Source organism: Ursus arctos, unplaced genomic scaffold, assembly GCF_023065955.2.
Source record: "Ursus arctos isolate Adak ecotype North America unplaced genomic scaffold, UrsArc2.0 scaffold_25, whole genome shotgun sequence".
In the NCBI taxonomy this organism is placed as follows: domain Eukaryota; kingdom Metazoa; phylum Chordata; class Mammalia; order Carnivora; family Ursidae; genus Ursus; species Ursus arctos.
In genome coordinates, this window is record NW_026622930.1 from 23729661 (window position 1) to 23752365 (window position 22705).

The 22705-nt window shown below is 38.3% G+C and overlaps 1 protein-coding gene across 1 annotated transcript in view; it reads left to right on the forward strand.

Annotated features, from left to right (window-relative positions):
- The first annotated feature begins 1528 nt into the window (after nucleotides 1-1528).
- SNW1 (SNW domain containing 1) overlaps nucleotides 1529-22705 on the forward strand; it is a 30318-nt gene continuing 9141 nt past the window's right edge. The window contains exons 1-9 of the mRNA XM_026519409.4: nucleotides 1529-1611; nucleotides 4130-4283; nucleotides 7979-8140; nucleotides 17016-17111; nucleotides 17206-17312; nucleotides 18282-18386; nucleotides 19681-19750; nucleotides 20668-20733; nucleotides 22365-22481. Of these exons, the coding sequence (XP_026375194.1) occupies nucleotides 1598-1611; nucleotides 4130-4283; nucleotides 7979-8140; nucleotides 17016-17111; nucleotides 17206-17312; nucleotides 18282-18386; nucleotides 19681-19750; nucleotides 20668-20733; nucleotides 22365-22481 (891 nt within the window). The 5' untranslated portion in view covers nucleotides 1529-1597. The remainder of the gene's footprint in view (nucleotides 1612-4129; nucleotides 4284-7978; nucleotides 8141-17015; nucleotides 17112-17205; nucleotides 17313-18281; nucleotides 18387-19680; nucleotides 19751-20667; nucleotides 20734-22364; nucleotides 22482-22705) is intronic.

Genomic DNA, 22705 nt, shown 5'->3' on the forward strand with positions numbered 1-22705 from the left:
CTGATGTGGGGCTCGACCCCAGAACACCGGGCTCACGCCCTGAGCCAAAGGCAGACGCTTAACGATTGAGCCACCCAGGCGCCCCCCCAAGTCACTTTAAAGCAATGTAATTTGACTATACACACGTAGAGAGATATACTCCAAGGGCAAAAAGAATTGCAAAAAAAAAAAAAAAAAGCAGAAACTATTATCATTAAGCATATGTTTAGTAATCATTTTCATAATGTTATTCTGAAACTATTTTATATATACAGTAGGATAAAGCAATTATGTTAATTAATTATGCTAATTAATTGTTATTGCCATATGTAATTATGTTAATGCCATTAGGCACCAAGATTTTCAGAAGAGATATGCATATAAATCAAAGTTAAGTAAAATCTGTGTAATCCTAAATTTGCACTGATAATATTAATATAAATGCACTATGCATTTTCTCAAAAAATATGTCTGTATATCTAAATTTTTTAGATCTGTAGACTAAAAAGGATTACTAACAATAATCAACCTGATAACAATGAACATTTGTAGCATCCGAATCGTTTTCTCTAAATAACACTTTCCCACTTAAAAGAGGGCTCCTTGGAGAAATGACTGACTCCAAGTCTGGGGTACAAAAAAATACTAGATGAACCTACAACATCTTGTCACCAGAAACTGAGTCATCCTGAGTGGGGGATGCTGCTTCTGCTGCTCCAAGTAGTGTGGTTGGTTTGGGAAAATTCAAAGAGCTGTACATTCACAGTGTAGGCACCTTTCTGTATCTGTGCTATACTGCAAGTAAAGTTTGTACCTACACTTTATCACGGAAAATGTTAAACGTGTTAGTGTAATGAACATCCATTTCCCCATTATCTGGCTTCAACAGTGATCAAAAACGGCTATTCTCATTTCATCTATACTCCACCCACTTCCCTCTCTCCAATATTTGTAAGCAGATTTCATTCATCATATCAGTTCATCAAAGATTATGTTTAACCCAAAATCTATGTAAAACAAATAATATAAAACACGTACATACATAAAAACATAATACACAGAAGAAGTGTTGTAAAGGTACCTTACCAAATATCACACAATACCTCCCCAGGAGAGTGTTTTGGGGGTGAGGTGTGGAGGTAGGGCACAGCGTTTAAAGAAAAGTTTCGAGTGTGAATGTTTTTGAGCGTCCCCAAACTCTCCATTCGACAGTCTCACGATTTCCTATTGTTTTAAAACCCTGTCACCCTTTTATTTAACGTTGCTGTTCCCGGTATACTCTTGTACTGGGGATCCTTACAAGGGAAATGAGACTGGGGAATAAAATAAGCAGCTTAAAAGGCATCTCACCTTCGTTATTTTGCCTAGGGAACGCCCTGTTCTCTCACAAGTGTACGAAGGATGCATCTGCCTTTCGTAACTGAAGCCTTTATCTCATTAAAACCGCTCAGTCTGGCGAGGACAGAACCGAATCGTACTCTTGTTCCAAGAACTACAAATCCCAGAAGGCCTTTCGGCTGAGGCGCCTGCGCATCGCGGGCTCCTTCCTTTCCCCTCCTCATCAGGGGAAAGACCCGCCCCGCGGTGCTGTCGCTCGCGCTGGAAGAAGCGGAAGAAGATGGCGCTCACCAGGTGGGTTGTGGATGGGGGTCCTCGATACGGAAGGGTCTGGGAGTACCCACCTTTTTCATTTCTCTGCCCACTGTCTCCGAGCGCTGGCCTGGCTCGGGACACAGAGCGACGTGGGCCGCGACCACAGCTAGGCCCTCCTGCCGGCCTCCGGGGCGACTAGGCCTCACGGAAGCTGGGGTCTTTCCTGAGCGTTTTCCCTGGTTGAGTTCGTCCCCTCACTAAGGCCGAAAGCCTCGGCGTGGCGAATAGTTCTCCGGCCTCAGATGCCAGGAGTCGCACGTGTTTTTCGCTTGAGCATCTTGGGGTTGTGGAGAGCGCTCCGTCCGTGCCACGGCTCGGGCGGACAAGGCGGGCGTGTGGAGGGCAGTGGCTTATTTGGGCGAAGTGAAGCGGCGGGAGCTGACTGTCCGGCTTACTGCCGTGTGTCCGCCGAAGTCTCGCCTGTGCCCCGAAACAAGGATTCCTGAAAAAAAAGAGGGGCCCGGCACTGAGCAGAGATTTTTAAGTTAGCCGCTGTGGTGGCCACAGTCTACTAATAATGCACCGCTGCTCCGCACTTTTAACTTTGGACCTTAGAATTTCTTTCGTAGATAGAACCACTTCAGATTTTTGCTGTTCCCAGTTGCCTTGGTAACCGCATGTAAAGTGGTCCCCGCCTTTGAGAAAAAGATGCTTAACTGGGAGATTACGAGGAGTTACATAACTCCTACTAGTCCGCGACCTTGCTGCCCCATCTAAGTGGAAAAACTTTCAGTGCGAATGCAAGCAGGAAAAGTTGTTGTCAAAGATGGTTGTAAAGAAAGTAATCGTCTTAGGACATAAGCTTGCGCTCCCTAAACACAGTTGATTCTCCTCACACTTATTTTTCCTGGCTGATGACAGTTATGAATCCCACAAAATGTTTTAATCAGAAAATTCTTGGAGGAATTAATTTTGGGTGACTTGCTCTATCCTAGGGGTTGTGTGTATACAAAAGTAAATGGGGAAGATGGGGTACAGGGCATACAGGTTTGAAAGAACAGCACAAAATGCTCACTTGTATAATACTAACCTTAAGTGCAAAAGAATTAGATTAAATAAGTTGAGTGGACTAGGGAGTTTTCTTTAGTAAATGTTACAAGCAGCAAACATTTGAGTGCACCTCCAGGTGGGAGGCACCAAAGCAAAGATTACCAGAATTATTAGGAAAGGTATTGTGGAAAAGGTGGAATTTGAAAAGAATACAGGAAAAATAACAGAGATGTTGTGGGTATTGTGTGCTTAAAATTGCAGTGGCAGAGTGCAGTCTTTAAATGGCTAGTCTTGGGGACTACATAGTTTTCTGGTTTCATTGAGTTCTGGTTGATTTGATTCCAGGTGAAATGTTATTTATCTCCAAGATCTACCAAGGACAGCAGGGACTTGACATAGTGATGCGTTACGGTATTGGTGTCACTAGTTATTGTTACTAACTAAAGATTTAAAGTCATACTGATTTAGTTCTCTAAATGCAAGTGTATTTGGGGGTTATGTATCTAATAATATTACTTGCATTTAATATGCTTTATTTGGTAAAGGGGAAAGGGTAGACTTAAGATGGCTCGACAGTGGCACTTTTGACGTTTTGGACTGGATAATTCATTCTGGTATGGGGCTGTCCTATGTATAGTAAGATGTTTAGCAGCATCTTTGGCCTCTATCCGTTAGATGCCAGTGGCACCCCCCCCATTCCCTATCCCCAAGTCTTAACAATCATAATGTCTCCAGACATTGTCAAATACCTACATTGTAGTTATTTTGCCCCCCAGTTGAGAACCACTGAGGTATACTTTCTGCTTGCATATACAGCCCACAGCCCACTATGTACTCCTTCCCCCTTCCCTGCCACCACAGGAGTGTGCCTCTTTGTGGGAATGTCATCCTTTACAAGGAACAGCACAGTTAAGACCTTCTGGAAGGTTAGAGTATGTTCAGACCCTAATCCAGGCCAAGTTACCTGTTTACTGGATTGTCTGAACTCTTTGCTTTGGCAGGCTGCCTGCCTTTTGATCATTTTAGTAACAGTTCTTCTAGCAGAAGGTAAAGAAAAGAGAATATAAGTAAATATTTTGGCTTCTTTGTAACTGTCTTTGGTTTTTTTTTTTTTTTTTTTGGTTTTTTTTTTTAAGATTTTATTTATTTATTTGATAGAGAGACAGCCAACGAGAGAGGGAACACAAGCAGGGGGAGTGGGAGAGGAAGAAGCAGGCTCCCAGCAGAGCAGGGAGCCTGATGCAGGGCTCGATCTCAGGACCCTGGGATCACTCCCTGAGCTGAAGTCAGACGCTTAACAACAGCCACCCAGGCGCCCCTCTGAGTACTTATTTCTTTCCAGACAAAATAAAATGATGGATATTTAATACTGCCATAAATCATCAAAATGTTTGACCCTCTGCTCAAGGGTAAAAGTATGATGGTAAAATAGTCTCTGGTGGCCAAATTGCAATGATCAAATGTAAGAATTTTTTAAAATTCTGACTTTTATTATCTTTGCTTATAGCTTTTTACCTGCACCTACTCAGCTATCTCAGGACCAGCTTGAGGCTGAAGAAAAAGCAAGATCCCAGAGATCACGACAGACCTCGTTGGTCTCCTCCCGAAGAGAACCTCCCCCATACGGGTACCGGAAAGGCTGGATACCTCGGTTATTAGAGGTAAATAATTGTGCTAACCCTTATAAAATAAATTTAAACCCTAGAACCTCTGCACATGAATGCCAATATGCTAGAAATCCTGGTTGTGAGTTCGTAAGACAGGTGCTCTGCTTAGGGCACTGATATTTTTCTTCTGGCTTATTATCACTGCTTTGTGATCACTGCCTATGTCTTTTCTTATATCCAACTATTAAGCATGTACAAAAGAAACTAACATACCCTCTATAAATCTAGCAATTACCGTATAGGGAAAATAATGGGAAACTAAGAGGAGAAAATAAAAGTTCATGTTCGGGTGCCTTTCCCTTCCTTCTCCCTGAATGCACAGTGCCACATAACCCTGCAGAGACAGCCTTCCTCCAGGGAAAACTCCAGCAGCATTTCTTTTTCTGATTTCCTTCCCGTAAAGTGTAGTGGCAAGAGCGCTGGCAAGGAGTTTAAAAGAATAAATAAAAATCAGTGTTTTTGCATCATACCTGTGCTGCTTACTGTTTGTGTGACCCTGGACAGATCCTGAGCTCTCTTCATCTGTTTTCTTGTCTTCAATTTGATAATGTTTATATAGGTTTAATATACAGATGATAAGTTTTTTAGAAGATACAAGAGAATTTGATGGTTGATTTGGAGACAGTAAGGGAGAAAGAAGAAATCTGGAATGATCTTTTTATATCTCTAGCTTGTTACCAAAAAACAAACTTCTTTGTCAGTACCTGTCCTCCTAGTTACTCTGTATTGTGTACTGCAATTCAGTACATTTTCCTTTCCCTAACTCCAGGGCAGATTTCCCATGCTTGACCGCCTTTTTCATCTAGGGAGAAAAGCAAATATTTGAGACTTAACTATTTTGCTTCCCCAAGACCACTTCCTCTTTGATCAATCCTTTTTCTTCTCCGTCTCTCAGTATTCCTTTTGACTCCTACAAATTTCCCTCTTCCACTTCCCAATGTGGAATGTCCTTGCCCTATTAAAATTCTCTGTTCTTATACCATTCATTTTTGTACCCAAGTATTTTCATTTTATCACTTTGCTACATTCTGTCCTTTTATGGTTGTGATTTTTACCTTACAAATATGAAGGGCTCATGCCTTTACCTTTTTTTCGTATGCCTCCAAGTGGTGATCATAATGAACTAAGTATTCATTGGATTGAAATTTGTTGCTTTGCACCCTACAAGATGCTGTCTGTATTCTCAGTCTCTCCCATGTTTGGCATTCCCCCCTACCTACCAGAACACTCTGTGGAACCTAGAAGACAACTAGATCATGTCTTCTAAGAAATTTCCTTGTTTTTTTTTTCCTCAGCTCTCCTCTAGACCTTATTAATTCTAATGTGTGAAGGCCAGTCTTACTAAAATTACTAAGGGATTGCTGTTGTTGCTTTTGTTTTCACTGATAGTGTAATTTGTGAGAAGCAGGGCAAAATAGAAGATAATCAAGGAGGCTATAATGCCCTCTTAATCTGGGGCAAAAAGGTAGTGATTGGCATTGCCTAAGAGAAGTACAATGTGTCTCTTCGGAGGGATGCTAGATATTCTTTCTTTACTCTCTCAATAGATTATAGGGTGGGGAGGTGACAGGCATCGTGTTACATACAACAGAAATCTCATCCTTACTTCCATTTCAGCATTATGACATTCAGGGACTATTAACTTTTTAAAACCTACTTGACTAAAGGTTTCATGTGACCTGGTGGAACAGAACAGTTTATTTGAAAATCAAACCAAAATGGCTAGCTAATCTGGAAATACTGTGAATGCTTTTGTAGGGGAGTGAACATTCTATGGAGAAAGCATTTTGTTCTAGTTTTCAAAGTAAAAGCTATGATTTTCTGGTAAGCTTAATGACCGCATAATGCCACATCTACAGTTCTGAAGTGCTTATTATAGAACCCCAGCAAATCTAACATGTGTCAGATTGATGGCCTGGGTACAGGTAGCACCTTTCTTGAGAATGCTTTAACAGTTTTCTGCCTAATTTATAAGAAAATGTCTCCCTTAGCTTTATTGTTTGTTTTTTAAAATGTCCAAAATTTTCTTTACAAGTCAGCATATTGTATCTAGGAAATCACATGTCCAAGATCTAATGGAATATTTCTTGAAGGAGGAGGTCATAAAAGTTTGTTATTTTCAGGGCACCTGGGTGGCTTAGTCAGTTAAGTGTCTGCTCAGGTCTTGATCCCAGGGTCCTGGGATTGAGTCCCACATCCGGCTCCTTGCTTAGCAGGGAGTCTGCTTCTCCCGCTCCCTCTGCCTGCCGCTCCCCCTGCTTGTGTTCCCCCCCCCCCCCGCCAATAAATAAATAAATTAAATAAAATAAATAAATAAAATCTTAAAAAAAATTGTGTTATTTTCATAAAGTTTTTTCATCAAACCTCCTCTAAATGATTGCTTTTAATATTTTTCCTATCTCGTTGTATGTAAGTGATGAATCACTGAATTCTACTCCTGGAACTAATGTTGCACTGTATGTTAACTAGCTAGAATTAAAGTAAAAATTTTTAAAAATATTTTTTCCTATCATTTTTTAGTAGTATTGACTTGCCCTTTATTGAGCTAAAAAAAGGAAAATATTTTCAGTAGAAAATACAAAGTTTTTTGGAGTCAAAAGATCTGAATTCAAGTCCTGTATATGCCAGCTATGACATCATGGGAAAATCACTTAACTTTTCTAAATTTGAATTTTTTCCGTATGAAAATATGAGGTGTTGAAGAAATACAAGAATTAAATGAGTGTAGATTATATTTTGTACATTATAGTAAGGTCCTAAGCAAATATTACTAAATTTAACAAAATTATTTAAAGATTATGTTTAATATTCATATGTTAATTTGATGAGCTGCCTCTTTTTATGATGCTAAACTTCATCAACAGGCTTTACTTAGCTTGTTCTACTTTAGAAGTCTTCATCCTCTCTTCTAAATAATTGTATACAGTCACCATTAGAAATGTGTTGAACTCATTTCTGAGGCCTTTCTATTCTATTTATTTGCTTCTCATGGAACATGAATAAATATGTTATTAAAATCTGGTTCCAAGAAAAAATTCTTTACATTTCTGTGCTATTATAGCTTGAATGGTTACTCACTAAGAACATTATATATGCTAAAACTAAAGATCTTTTCCTTGTCCTAAACATTCTGCTTAATTTCTTCCTGCCACATATGTAAAAATCCAGATTTGTTGCCATGGTCTAGAAGCCCTTTCATGATCTGGTGTTTGTCTACCCCTGCAAGCTTATCACCTGTGTGTCTGCTCCTCTGTCCTCAGCAGGCTCCAGCCCCACTGGACACTTGTTTCCTAGAACATTCCAAGTTCATTCTTGCAACAGAGCCTTCACACTATTTGCTCTGCCTGGAAAATGCTTCCCTCAGATCTTCCCATTCCTGATTTCTCATTATTCAGGCTTTAGCTCACGTTACTTCTTCACAAAGGCTGTCCCAACTGCCCTATTGAAAGTAGCCTCTCTTTGCGGTCCCATTATATTTTCAAGGCATTTATCACAAGCCGAAGATTAGGCTTTTTATATTTTTGCCCACTAGAATGTACACTGTACAAGACCAGGGACCTCTGTTTTCTTTATTGCTATGTCTCTAGCATCTAGCATAACAATGTCTCGATAATTGTTGAATGAATGAATGTATCTTGAATCTGAAATTACGATGAAATATTTTTCTTTCTTTTCTTTTTAATAAATAGGATTTTGGAGATGGAGGTGCTTTTCCAGAGATCCACGTGGCCCAGTATCCACTGGATATGGGGCGAAAGAAAAAAATGTCAAATGCACTTGCCATTCAGGTGGATGCTGAAGGAAAAATTAAATATGATGCAATTGCTCGGCAAGGACAGTCAAAAGACAAGGTAATCCTCTCAATGATAAGTATTTTTTGAAAAGGTTTTTTGTTTTGTTTTGTTTTTACTGTGTGTAAATGATACATATCTGGCCGTTTAGCTTTATTAAAAGTAGCAATGAGGGGCACCTGGATGGCTCCGTCAGTTAAGCCTCCAACTCTTGATTTCAGCTCAGGTCATGATCTCAGGGTCCTGGGATCAAACCCCGTGTTGGGCTGCACACTCAGTGGGGAGTCTGCTTGAGGATGCTCTCTCTTCATCTGCTCCCCCCTTGCTCATGTGCTCTCTCGCTCTCTCTCAAAATTAAAAAAAAGAAGTAGCAATGAAATATACTTAGGCTAACTGAAGATAGGACTTCATAACAATATGAACCGTATATTATGATTTCATAATAGGAATGACTTTTTCCTTTGAAGTCTCTCAAATTGATGAAAACTTAGATATACTTAGGGTTTTCATCTATTTGTTTAACATTTTAAAAACAATTTGAAATTGTTAAATTTTAATTGTTTTAAGCTCTTTTATAGTACTAACATTTTTTAAATGCTAGAAAATTGTTCAAAATCAGGGTGCCTGGGTGGCTCAGTCGTTAAGCGTCTGCCTTCTGCTCAGGTCATGATCCCAGGGTCCTGGAATCGAGCCCCACGTCGGGCTCTCTGCTCAGCAGGAAGCCTGCTTCTCCCTCTCCCTTTGCTTGCATTCTCTCTGTCAAATAAATAAAATCTTAAAAAAAGAAAATTGTTCAAAATCTATAATTCTAGCACCCCTCAAAAAAATCAAAATTTAGATTTTATGTGTAGTCTTCTAATTCTCTTTCTCATGTACTTAAAAAGTACTTACACAGATATTTAATTATTTTAACAGTTCATTTGAATTACACAAACTTTTTTCTCCCTTAAGTATAAAACTAGCACTTGCTATCCAGATTTATGATGGCCCTGCTTACAAAGTAATCCAAAGACCAAAAATAAAATTTACTTAAAATAATCTCATCACAGAGCAGCTACACTCAGAGCCAAGGAACTGTTTTTAAGAAGACCTAGTTTTTTCCCTTGTAAATAAGCGCTCCATATAAAGGTAAAGATCTCTTTAGAATTGAAGATGTTGGGAAAAATACTTGAGAAACCTTCAGTACCTGTCCTTTGTCTCGCTGTCCTGGAAACATTTTCATTTTATCCTCTAAAATAGCACTAATGACAACCCATCCTCTGCTCCTGCATCAAGGCTGCTGAGTTCTTAGGGAAAACAGTTACACTGTCTCGCAAATCTGTCTTGGGTTTCAACTGGGCTCCCTTGGTGTTCCTCCAAGCTCTAACTTCTCCTTCTCTGCATCTCCTCTCAGTTTTACAGGTGATGAGGTGACATCTGTTTGCATATAAAGACCAGTGGAAGAAAGTTGTCCGCTTTCTTTATCCTGCACTTGGCTTTGTGTCTTGACTTTGCCTTTTGTCTCTATGAGAAAGTTCTCCTAGCTAAACCTCATCTTGCCAGATGTGCTCTGGTGTATCCTGGGTCTCATTCTTTATCCTCTCCTTTATGGCCTCACTCTTTCTTTATTCTTCTCAACCATGACTTTTACCTCCCCTCCTCTATTGGCTTCTTCCTGTGAGCTTTTAAATATGCTTGCTTTTCTCATCTTTTGTGAGAAAATTTTTCCCCGACTACCCTCAGGACTCCCTCCAGCTACCTCCAAATTTCCACCTAGTTTTCTTCACTTTCCTTCAAGCTTTTTGGCTTGTTGTTTTCTGTTCTATTTCTTCCATTCTTCATTTCACTGTAATAGAGCCTTACCTTAGCCAGTCTGCTGAGATAAATTCTGGCAAAAGTCTCTAAGACTTTGTTTCTCACAGCACCATCTCTGTGACTAATTTATTCCCTTCGCTAAAGTAGCCACTCATTTTGGTGACTTGGATCTGTGTCTCCAGCCCAGTTTTCTCTCCTGGGCTCTAGGTCCTTATATCTCAGTGTCTGCAAGGGCAGATCTATAAGATTTTCCCAAAGCACTGCCAATCGAATACAAACCTAAATGCATAATTTTCCACTTAATCTACCTTCTCTGTTCTCTAACTTAGCGACTAGCAGTGATGTCTTCCTAATTGACTATGCTAAAAGTGTGAGAGTTCTTTTTTCCCCATTATTTTGTTGATTTTTAAAAAAATACGTTAAGAATAAGGGGGCGCCTGGGTGGCACAGCGGTTAAGCGTCTGCCTTCGGCTCAAGGCGTGATCCCGGCGTTATGGGATCGAGCCCCACATCAGGCTCCTCAACTCTGAGCCTGCTTCTTCCTCTCCCACTCCCCCTGCTTGTGTTCCCTCTCTCGCTGGCTGTCTCTATCTCTGTCGAATAAATAAATAAAATCTTAAAAAAAAAAATACGTTAAGAATAAATTCTTACTGTAGAAGATATTAACAGTACATAAGTATGTATATAAAGTTCTGCCCACTTCTCCCACTTTACTTCCCAGAGGTAAGTACTGTTACTATAATGATACACATCCTTCCAGATCATTGTTATGGATTTAGACATTGATGTATACATATTCCTACTTAATATACATACACATAAACATCTCTCTTTTTTTTTTACATGAATGAGATTTTAATATTCATGACTTTCATTGACTTGCTTTTTTTTTTTTACTTAATATGTTTTGAAGATTTTTATTAATATATATAGGTCTGCTTTATTTTATTTTTTTTAAGATTTATTTATTTTAGGGAGAGAGTGTGTTCACGTGTAGGGGGTGGTGCAGAGGGAGAGAAAGAATCTCAAGCAGACTCCAAACTGAGCATGGAGCCCGACACAGGGCTCAATCTCATGACCCTGAGATAATGACCTGAGTCAAAACCATGAATCAGAGGCTTAACTGACTGAGCCACCCAGGTACCCTGGTCTGCTTTATTTTTAAAAAATTGATACAGAATTCCATGGTGTGCTTGGGCCTGAATTTTTGTTTTTAAGCATTGGTGGTTTATTTAAAAAAAAAACTTTGGTAGTTTCTAATTTTTTAGTTTTCAGACAGTACTTTATTCAAGATCCATATACAAATACCTTTTTGCACATGAGTATTTGTGTAAAATAAATTCTTAGTGGACTTACTGGGTCAAAGGATATTCAGATGTCAGATGTGACACATAAAGTTATATGTTCTCTAAAAAGCCTTTGCTGAGCACTCATTCCATTCTGTTATGTTTCCCTTAGGCCCTCCATCTGTTTAGTCACCATGATTTATCTTCTTAACACTTCTCAGTATATGCCCTTCTCTGCTACTTAATTCAGGCCCTTACCAGTTACAACAGAGTCTGAACCCATCTCCTTGGCATTTTTTTTGCCTGCCTAGAAAAACAAATTCATCCTTGTTTATTTGTTTAGTGTTCTCTCTTTCTCTGTCTCTCCTCCACATATACACACACAAGTGTGCACACTTAAAATCTTTCCATGGCCTTCGGGGTAACCAGCCAAGCTTCTTATGGCACACTTGACCCCTTCCTTACCTAGCTTCAACTCTCATGACCGGAATACTGAAATCCAAAAGCAAAAAGTCCAGTTTTAGCCATTCTATTTATTTTCAGTACAAAATAATCACCATTGTACATAGTTGTTAAAGAAGAAAAAACTTTCATGGCGCTCAGCTGGCTCAGTCGGTGGAAAATGCAACTCTTGATCTTGGGGTTGTGAGTTCGAGCCCCCACATTCGGTGTAGAGACGACTTAAAAATTTTTTTAAATCTTTAGAAGAAAAAACTTTCAGGCCTTTTCTGTAAAAATTTGCTGTGAGGAACTACTGGAGGCTCCCCTAATATGGCACGTTCTCTCTTACCATGGGAGCTTCCCATGGATGCCATCCTGTGCGTGGGAAAGCTCTACCCCTATTCTTTGAGTAAATTCTATTGCTTTCAAATCGCAGCTTGCTCGTCACTGTTTTAGGGTACTCCTCCTAATCTTCCTTGGTTAAATGGGGTTTCCTTCCTTCCTCTTCCCTATGTTTATCATAGCAGTCATCACCTTTTGCTGTACTTAACCGTTCACCGCTATCTGTGTCATTTGACTATAAGCTCTATGAGGCCAGAGATGATATCTTTAGGATTTCTCTTTGGCACCTAACTTAGTGCCTGTAAGCTTGGCACACAGACATTCATCAGTGATTATTGGAGAAGCGATAGCAGTTTTCACTGAGTAACAGAAAACCATGTCTTCTGAGCCAGTAGGGAAGCATAGTCCATTCCTGCAAAAGGAAAAATAGGTCCCTATACAGCAGAACATATACTGGAAGTGTCCCCTGGGCCATGGAGACCTTCAGTGGGCTTCAGCTGCTTTTGTTTTGGTATTGGCAGGTTGACTAATTTTGAAAGACATACATACCCTTTTAGCCCATTTTGCATTACAGTTCAAGATTGGAAACCACAAATTTTCTCTGATGCCCAGAGGGTGTCTGAAAGTTTTTTTCTTTTTCTAACAACCATGTATGTTGGTGATTATTTTGTTTTGAAAGTAGAGTAGACATGTTAGAACTGTTTATTTTTACACTTCAGGGTTCTGGCCAAAAAGGTCTCTAAAGTATATTCCTTTGTACACTGAAAGCTTTACATATTTGTCTAAAATGTAGCCACTACAGATGAATCCAAAACTAGTAGTTTATAGAGGTGTACCACTCAGAGGTTCATATCAACCCTAACCCTGACCCTAACCCTAATCCTAATGGGGGAAGCTGTGCATGTGTAGGGACAGGACATATATAGGAAATCTCTGTACCTTACTCTGAATTTTGCTGTGAACCTAAAACTGCTTTAAAAACATAAAGTCTTTGGGGCGCCTGGGTGGCACAGCGGTTAAGCGTCTGCCTTCGGCTCAGGGCGTGATCCCGGCGTTCTGGGATCGAGCCCCACATCAGGCTCCTCTGCTGTGAGCCTGCTTCTTCCTCTCCCACTCCCCCTGCTTGTGTTCCCTCTCTCGCTGGCTGTCTCTATCTCTGTCGAATAAATAAATAAAATCTTTAAAAAAAAAAAATTAAAAAAATAAAAAAAAAAATAAAAACATAAAGTCTTTAAACACGCAACCACACAGAATGAAGATTTTTTAACAGAATGAGCAGGGCACTGAATGAATTGAGAAGATAGTGAATAGAGTGGCTACTTGGCCTGTTCTAACATTGTTCCTGGTGGATGTATTTCCTTGCTGGACTTTATGTCTTGGAATATATATTTGAACTTCTTACACAAGTTTAATAAATAAATATTAGACAATTTTTTAAAAAGTGGGTGGGTTAATGTATGAAGTTTTTGAATGCATTTAATAATTCAACATTAACTGAGTACATATTGGCAAATGCGTGTGGAGGAGGGAACACTTCTTGATGGTTTGGGACTGTCTTGAGCATTGTGTAATGTTTAACATGACTGCCACTTTGTAGTGCCTTGGAGGTGGCAGCAATGCCCTGTTTTAAAACCACTGATTTTTCTGTTTTGTAAGTAGGAATTGGCTACTAAATGTGGCTTTAAAATGGGGCTTTAAAAATTCATAATCATTCAGAAGGCTGATATTCAGAGTCTTTGGCATAGGATGAAAATAGTTTATTGGAATATTGAATTTGCATTATAGTGCAAAGATTTTTGATTTATATCAGAGGAATCTGGTTTTCTTCAGAAACCTGAGAGTTCTCACTGAAATATTAATAGTGAAAGGTCAAGTATGGTAAATGCTAGCCCTGGGTATAAGAGATTAAGAAAAAAGGCAAGATTGCAAGGGATAATATTCTAGAGCAAGTCTAAGGCCATAGATCTCTCTACATGTAAAATAAATACTGTATACACAAGACTTATAGTAATACAAAATTGGTAGGGAAAAACATTTCTTGAATTAAATATTGATGGAACTAAATCCTCCCCCCCCATTGTGACTTGAGTGATAAATCTTGAAATAAAAAGCCTTGATGTTGACATTTTTCCTTCTGAAATAGTTTTGTGGAAAATCTTATATACATGATACTACCTCAAAGAATACCTTCAACCCCTTCCTCTGCCCAAAAAAATAACTCCCAGCAACTTTAAACTGACCCCAAGATAAATTGTATTTTGCCTTGTTCATATGATTTCACAAACTAGCTAAGTCTAAATATGGTGTTTCCTTTTTACCCCCAAAATGGTGACTATATCGACAGATTTTTCCTGTCAGGTCAATCCAGTCCTTTTCCAGTTTTCACTAATAAAAAAGTTTCACAGATGAGTTATTGCTTTATCTTGTTCACACAGCTCATTTGTGCTCCTCATACCTTGTAGAGTATATTATATTTTTCAGATAACCCTCCCTAGCCCCTTTGCCTCCTGGGATATACTGAGTTTCTTCAGCACATTTGGTTCTCAAGCAATAAAAATTTGGGGTTTTATAGTTAATTACCATGGAGGAATCTTGCTCTTCAGATGTCCTTCACTCAGCTTTGTGAGATTCTAGAATCTTATTGATGCTCATTTAAAGGGTTATTAACTTTGGAATACCCAAATAAGAAGCAGCAAATGGCTCTTGTATGCTAAATTAGTATTGAGACGTTATGTTGAGCATATATGACTACCGGGGAGCCATTTACTTAGAATCCCTTCCTGTAATGATTGCTGTGTAAAAGTAATTAACTCTTCATAGTCTAGATATTATTTCTAGAGTATTATTATGTAATTTTAAACTCATATGGTATAAATTTTTCAATCTTGAAAAGAAATAAGACTTTTGAGGTCAGTTACTAGCTGTGTGATCTTAGGATGTATTTCCTTGTTCTGAGCCTCACTCTTGTCTCCAGAGTGAGTTTTAGGTCCCTTCCAGATGAACACTGATAGGATGGTGACACTAGCAGCTCACATATCAGTGGTCGTGTTTTGTGGTAAACTGTCTACACTTTCTTGCCTGATCCTTTGTCTCATTCCTGAGAAAAACAAGACAAGCTAGAGATTTGCCTATAGCCATGAGGTAATTTTTTCTGATAGGTCCATAGATTATAGAGAACATTCTGCAGGGCCTAAAATAACCATCACTGTTAGCATAGAATTGAACATCTCTAAAATTAATATATTCATTCATTTGTTTAAAAAAAAATATTGACTTGAATGCCTCCTGTGGACCAGGCATTGTTACAAGCCCTGGAGATACTTTAATGAATAAGAGATTCCTCATCAGTAACTTAGGTATAATCATTGTACGTACCTCAGGGTTGATAGAAAAGTTCAGTTAGTTAATATATATAAAGCAAAAGAGTAGGGGCACAAAATAAGTGCTTAATAATTTTAGCTATTATTATTACTTTAATAGAGATATAGACAAACAAGTAAAATGGAAAATAATTTCATACTGAGAGCAATGCTTTGAAGACAGTAATAGGAGTGCTGTGACCCTGAGTGGGTGCAGAGGGGTTGCTGCTTTAGCAAGGGTAGTCAGGAGAGGCTTCAGTGCGTTCATGACCTTTGAACTGAGACTCAGAGCTTGAGAACTCACATGAAGAACTAAGAACAACACTTTTAAGGCCCAGAATTCCAGAAAAGCATGTTGTGCTCAAAATACAGGAAGAGCTAATGTGATTGAAACAATGAATGAAGAAGTGAGAGGTACAGGGGGAGATTAAAGCTGTAGGCAAAGCCAGGTCAGGTTGTATAGGCCAGGAAGTGGTTTTTGCTCTGTTGTTTGCAATAAAAAATTAAGAATAGCCTGCATTTCTTTTAAGCTGTTTTTCGGTAAAGATTTTATTTATTTGTTCATTTATTCATTTATTTATTTATTTAAGAGAGATTGAGAGTTGAAACAGAGGGCGGGGAGGAAGGGGAACAAGCTGACGCCGCACTGAGCATGGAGCCCCATGTGGCTATTGATATCACCACTCTGAGATCATGAAATGAACCAAAATCAAGAGTCCGATGCTCAACTGACTGAGCTACCCAGGCTCCCCTCTTTTAAGCTATCTTTAAGGAATGTCATGGTAGAATGCAGTTATTGATATAAGACGTTGGCTTATGGTAGTAATTTTTGAAGCTCTTAAGTACCTGGGAATTCGGTTTTCTTTCTATTCATTAGTTGTTCTTTCTTTATACGTGTATCAAAAATTCCTGACTCAAGCAGCAAAATCTAGAATGCTGTTTATTTGCTAAATTTCCGGTACCTCTTTTTTTTCTGTAAAGTCTGCCATGTAAAGTTTTTATGAAAGTATTCAAAAAGTATAGACGGACACGAAAGTAATACTCTGTTTTTGGGGGGCCTATCACATCAGTGTCAGCCTCATAGAAACATGGTAAGCCCAGTAGAAATTACAGCCATCCTAAATTTGGATAATGAGTATAAAATAAGTTGTGTATATAGAATATGTTTTGCTTTTCTTTTTTTTCCACAGAAGTGTTCTGGGTTTTTTGACCATGGCACGTGTTCATTTCCTTAGTCTGTGAATAGAGTTGATGCCAGAAAAGACAAACATTATAAGTAGGGTGAGGTCAATGAAATTTTGTGGGCCCACTGAATTTGGAAATTATTTGGTAACCTGACTTAAATTCTGATGAGCTTGTAATCCAAGATAATGGTGCTATAGGCAATTTATATCATCATTAATTTCAAGTCTTAGTGAGCCTCAAAAATAGGGATCACTGATGCATAAGATTTTATTGGCACAATTTATTTGGATAGTGACTTGATTAGAAGATCTCAAATAATTTAAATGCATGAGGTCAAAGGAAAATTATTAACTTATATAGCCAGGGCAATAATTTGTGTATATATTTTAAGCTTCCTTGGTTTTAAAATCTAAAAGACAAAATCTGTGTCCTAAATTTATAAGTGTGCTGACTTCTGAAATGATTTAATGAGGTTGCTTCTTTTCATTCTCTGCTTTTCTTGAGCCTGCTTGTGTTTGAACATTTTAGGTCATTTATAGCAAGTATACTGACCTGGTTCCCAAGGAAGTCATGAATGCAGATGACCCAGACCTGCAAAGACCTGATGAAGAAGCCATTAAAGAGGTAATAAGGCATTGAGATATATATAAGTATTTTAGATGACTTTCTACATCTTTATGAACTTCCAGACCACTCAATATGGTACTTCTTATTTCAGATAACAGAAAAGACAAGGGTAGCCTTAGAAAAATCCGTATCACAGAAGGTTGCTGCAGCCATGCCAGTTCGAGCTGCTGATAAACTGGCTCCTGCTCAGTATATTCGGTATGACCTTGCCTGGAAGTCTTAGGTTCATGTCGGACTTGACTGGTGTTGGGGGTCCTGGTGTTCTTTCACTATCCTACTTAGTCACAGTAGAAAATGTAATTTTTTGAATAATGACTTGAAGCCTATTGTCTCTGTGCAGACTGTTGAAAGCAGAAGAATTTTTTTAAGAGATCTACTTAGAAGATACTAGCTATTAGGCTATTTTCAAAATATATTTTTTGATTTTAGAAATTAATAATTACTTACAACATATGATCCAAACCACTAATATTTCTTATAGTTTCCCATTTGTATATAATAGGCTTTATATAACATATATAATGTTTATATAATGGTATAAATAATATTAGTATATTGATAATGTCATAATTTATTATATAATAGTAGTTACCTGTAATAATAGTATAAGAGCAAAATAGTGGTAGTGTACTAATATCATTTATATAATAATAGTCATCTTTATAATGCTTATAAATTTTGAAGGATTTCATTCAACTAAATCCTTGTGTAGAGAGATGATTCACATGTAGGTATTACAAGAAAAATCAGAGCTTGTAGGGCTGCTACTATTATTTTTTCTCTGTTTTACAACCTATGATTAGTTAAGAACTACTAATTCTAAGCTGCCTGGTGAGAATATTATGGGGCGTTTCTTCTGCAAATGCAAACTTACAAAATAGGTACCATTTTCTAGACCTCTTATCTGTGAAATTGAACACCATGCCTTCTGTGGGGGAAAATGGACAGCGATGGATTATTTGCGAACTAATACGACTCTAGTTTACATTTTGCTTATAACTCATTATTGCTGTTAGTTCTCTTATTTCCATTGCTATCTGCTCTGCCTAAATATTTTGCAGCTTTCTGTTAATACTTTATGAAAGGAATTGACAGTATAGTCTAGCTTAGAATTGTAACAGAAGAAAAATACCTGTTGAGTTTGAACTAGTTATCTGCATTCTTCAGATACACACCATCTCAACAAGGAGTGGCTTTCAACTCTGGAGCTAAACAGAGAGTTATTCGGATGGTGGAAATGCAGAAAGATCCAATGGAGCCTCCAAGGTTCAAGTAAGTAGGTGGCCTCATGAGAATAAGACACTATTCTTAAAAAAGATACGAGAGGAGCAAAATATCCCAGATGTCCGTCAGTAAGTGAGAGGATAAATAAACTGTGGGGCATTTATACATGGAATACTAGTGATATTAAAACAAATGATACTAATTAATCAGTTTAATAAAAAAGAGTAAACTTTTAATACATGAAATAGCATGGATGAATCTCAAAATTATTATGCTGAGTGAAAGAAGCCAGACAAAAACAAGTACATTCTGTATGATTCCAATTATATAAAACTTTAGAAAATGCAAACTAATCTGTAGTGACAGGAGGTAGATTAATGCCTGTGGTGAAGGAGGGGAGGACAGAGAGGGGATGAGAAGAACGAGAGGGATAGGAAAAGAATGTGCAGAAACTTGGAGGTGATGAGTATGTTCACTATCTTGATAGTAATGATGGGTTTCACAGGTGTATACTTGTGTCAGATTTAAACAGTACACTTAAATACGTATACTTAATTGCATGTCAGTTGTACCTCTGTAAAGCTGTTTAAAAAAAAAAAAAATGGGGCACCTGAGTGGCTGAGTTGGTAAAGCATCCAACTCTTGATTTTGGCTTAGGTCATGATCTCAGGGTCCGGGGATTGAGCCCCACGTCAGTCTCCGCACTGGGCGTGAACTCTGCGCACTGGGCGTGAACTCTGCGTAGGATTCTCTCTCCCTCTGCCCCTCCCCCACTCTAAAAAAATAAGAGTAGGGGCACCTGCGTGGCCATTCCGTTAAGCATCTGACTCTTGACTTTGACTCAGGTCATGATCTCAAGGTTGTGAGATCAAGCCCCATGTCAGGCTTCACTGAGCGTGGAGCCTGCTTGAGGGTCTCTCTCTCCCTCTCCCATAATCCCTCTCCCCTCTCTCTCTTAAAAAATAAGTAAATAAAGTAGAAGGAAAAAAAAGTAGGGGCGCCTGGCTGGCTTAGTTGGTAGAACATGTGAGTCTTGATCATGAGGTCATGAGTTTGAGCCCAACTTTAGGTGTGGAGCCTACAAAAAAAAAAAAGTATATTACCATATGAATTGATAATGATATTGTGGAGGTGAGGTGGATAGGGATGATGACAAGGTTGGCTGTGTCTTAACAGTTGTGGAAACTGACTGATGTATGATAGATGAACATTCATTATACATTCTATTTGTTTTTGTATATGTTTGAAGCTTTATAAAAATGGGAAGGGGAAACTTGAGACATATTAACCAAAATGGAAAAATGTCTAACACTCTCTGGTTGTGCTTTGATTTATCCTTCAGGATTAATAAGAAAATTCCCCGAGGACCACCTTCTCCTCCTGCACCTGTCATGCATTCTCCTAGCCGAAAGGTAATCTTTGCTGTAGTTTAACATCCTTTTTTGTACTCATGATTATTAATTTTATAAATAATCTCCCATAGAACAAAGTCTACATGTCTATACGGGTACATTGTGCCACACTTACTGTTTTTTTTAATTCGATTTTCAAGATCAAATGGGGACCCACTCAGGACTGTAATGTGTAGTTCCAAAGTACTTATGAGAATGTATGTAAAATGTTAGCTATTAATTTTCATGTTATTCGCCTAACCCCTGCTTAAATGGAATGAATAGGGTCTGCTATTTGACAAGCAGGATATTATCATAGTTAGAGGAAGTGAGTACCTGGGATTAATAGGCCCCTGATAATCTGAGTGACATTTTTTAGGTATGATTTATTATCCAGCTAAAAACAAATTTTCATTGTAAGTCTTGTCACTTTTATTTTTTTAATCGACCAATTCTTTATTTTTTTTAAAGATTTATTTAGAGAGTGAGTGCATGAGCAGGGGGAGGGGCAGAGGCAGAGAGAGGGAGAGAGAATCCCAAGCAGACTCCCCGCTGAGCACAGAGCCCAATGCGGGGCTTAATCCTATGACCCTAAGATCATGACCTGAGTTGAAACCAAGAGTTAAGCACTCAACTGACTGAGCCACCCAGGTGCCTCTCATATCACTTTAAATATGGAAAAATACTAACCAGAATTTATAATTATCAAAAATAATTTATAGATTATTTTCCATTTTTTATATTGAAGTCATTACTAGAATCCATGGTATGGGAACACAGTATATGGTGCTACCAAACAAATGGAATTTTGGCCTTTGACTAAATCTATTCACATGTCGGTGTTCATTGAAATGTCTTTGAAGAGAAGATTGCACTTGGGTTTTTAGCTAGACCAAAAATCAAGAAATGTCTCTTCTACCATTCTTTTGTCCACTCAGATGACTGTGAAGGAGCAACAAGAATGGAAGATTCCTCCTTGTATTTCAAACTGGAAAAATGCAAAGGTAATTAAGTTTCATAAAATCCGTCTCCTACTATTAGAACCTACTGAGAAACAGGAAGGAGCTTTAGCCTCAGAAACTTTTGTTAAATCCTCAGCATCTCACTTAGCTGAATGTTTTCAAAAAGGAACACCCAATTTATGTGACTTTCTTTTTTTTAATGTAATAGAAACATAGTATTCCAGTCACATGAATACTGTGTAGATTCTTTTAGTGAATTGTAGTTATCAGAAGCATATGGAGAAGGGATAGGGAGAATAAAATAACATATCAATGAATGATAGTATTCTTTAGAAAATTTAGAAATTGATATGTAAAATTATTTCTGAAAGAAACCAGTTTAAATGGTAATATGACAAAACAGAGTAAATGTTTGGATATATTCAGTATCTTAATTTTTTAAACATTTTTTTGTTTATAATTGTGCATAAGCTATTTAAATCCTTCATATTTTCTTTTCTTTTTCTTTTTATTTATTTGAGAGAGAGAGCACACAAAGGAGGGGAGGAGCAGAGGGAGAGAGACAAACAGATTCTGCCCTGAGTGTGGAGCCTGACAAAGGGCTCGATCCTAGGACTCTGAGATCATGACCTGAGCTGAAACCAACAGTCTGACACTTAGCCAACTGAGCCACCCAGGCGCCCCTGAAATATATTTTCTAACCACTATTTCCCCATTTCCCCCAAATTGTGTTTCATAATTCTGTTCTTGATGGGTGAGGAAGGCCATTTTAATTTGTAGATTAAATATAAAATTATTTTTTAAAGGAAGGTGTGCACTCATCCTATAACAAAAAGAGGATTGGGTGGTCCAGTTTGGCTTGATTAACGTACATGTAACCATGTGATATCTTGAGCTGCTTCTGTAACACATCCCTGTATTAGGACTAAAGACTATGGACAAGAGGTCAACATTTGGGAACGTAGTCATAAATCTAGACAAATAAAGCTAAGTCTGAACTGTCCTGGATGTTCAAGCATATTCCTTGAGTTACTGAAAATAGGATGCAGAGTTTCAGAATACAGAATCTCAGTTGCCTGTCAAACTTTATCTTTTTTCCATTTACTAAAACTTACAGTATTCTAAGACTCTGACAAGTCATTATGACAGTACCACACATTAAACTACCTATATATACTATGATTTTCATGATTTGTTCCACTTTTGTATGACTGTTGTATTACTTGGGGAACAACTACTTAGCTATTTGATAGTGATTTCCTTTTATTACAACTCAATTATTAACATGAGAATATTTGCTCAGAACTTGGACTCTGATATCACACTGCCCAAGTTTAAATTTTAGCTCATCCATTTATTAACCGTGTCCCCTTGGGGACATTACCTAAACTCCCTACCTCAGCAGCAGCATCTGTGAAATGGAAGTACAATGTTACCAGCCTTCCAGAGTTACTGTGAAGGTTAAATGGGACCGCACATGTGAAGTGCTTTTAAATTGGCCTCCGCATGAAGCCCTCAGTGTTAGCTGCTGCTGCTGTTGCATAATTGTGAAGAAAGATGTAAGAAAAAGAACTTCATCTCACTGGTAGTCAAAATGGACATATTTACATCTAATTTTAAAGAATCTATTGCTGCTCTTTTATGACTGGTGTTTTCTACCTGCTGTCACACAGGGGTATACAATTCCATTAGACAAACGTCTGGCTGCTGATGGAAGAGGCCTGCAGACTGTTCACATCAATGAGAACTTTGCCAAGCTGGCTGAAGCCCTCTATATTGCTGATCGGAAGGTTGGTCTCTTACAATGAAAGGGTTTAATGCTCTTAATAATTCGTAAATCCGTTTTCGGCTACCTAAGGTAGTTTGATCGTTCCAGTTTAATTGACACATCACTGTGAATTTTAAGCCATATAGCATGATGGTTTGATTTACGTAAAAATAGTGCTGTTTAAGCTACAGTACTGAGTACCCGGAGAGGCTCTCAACTGCGGCATGTGTGCCAGAGATGGCAGTT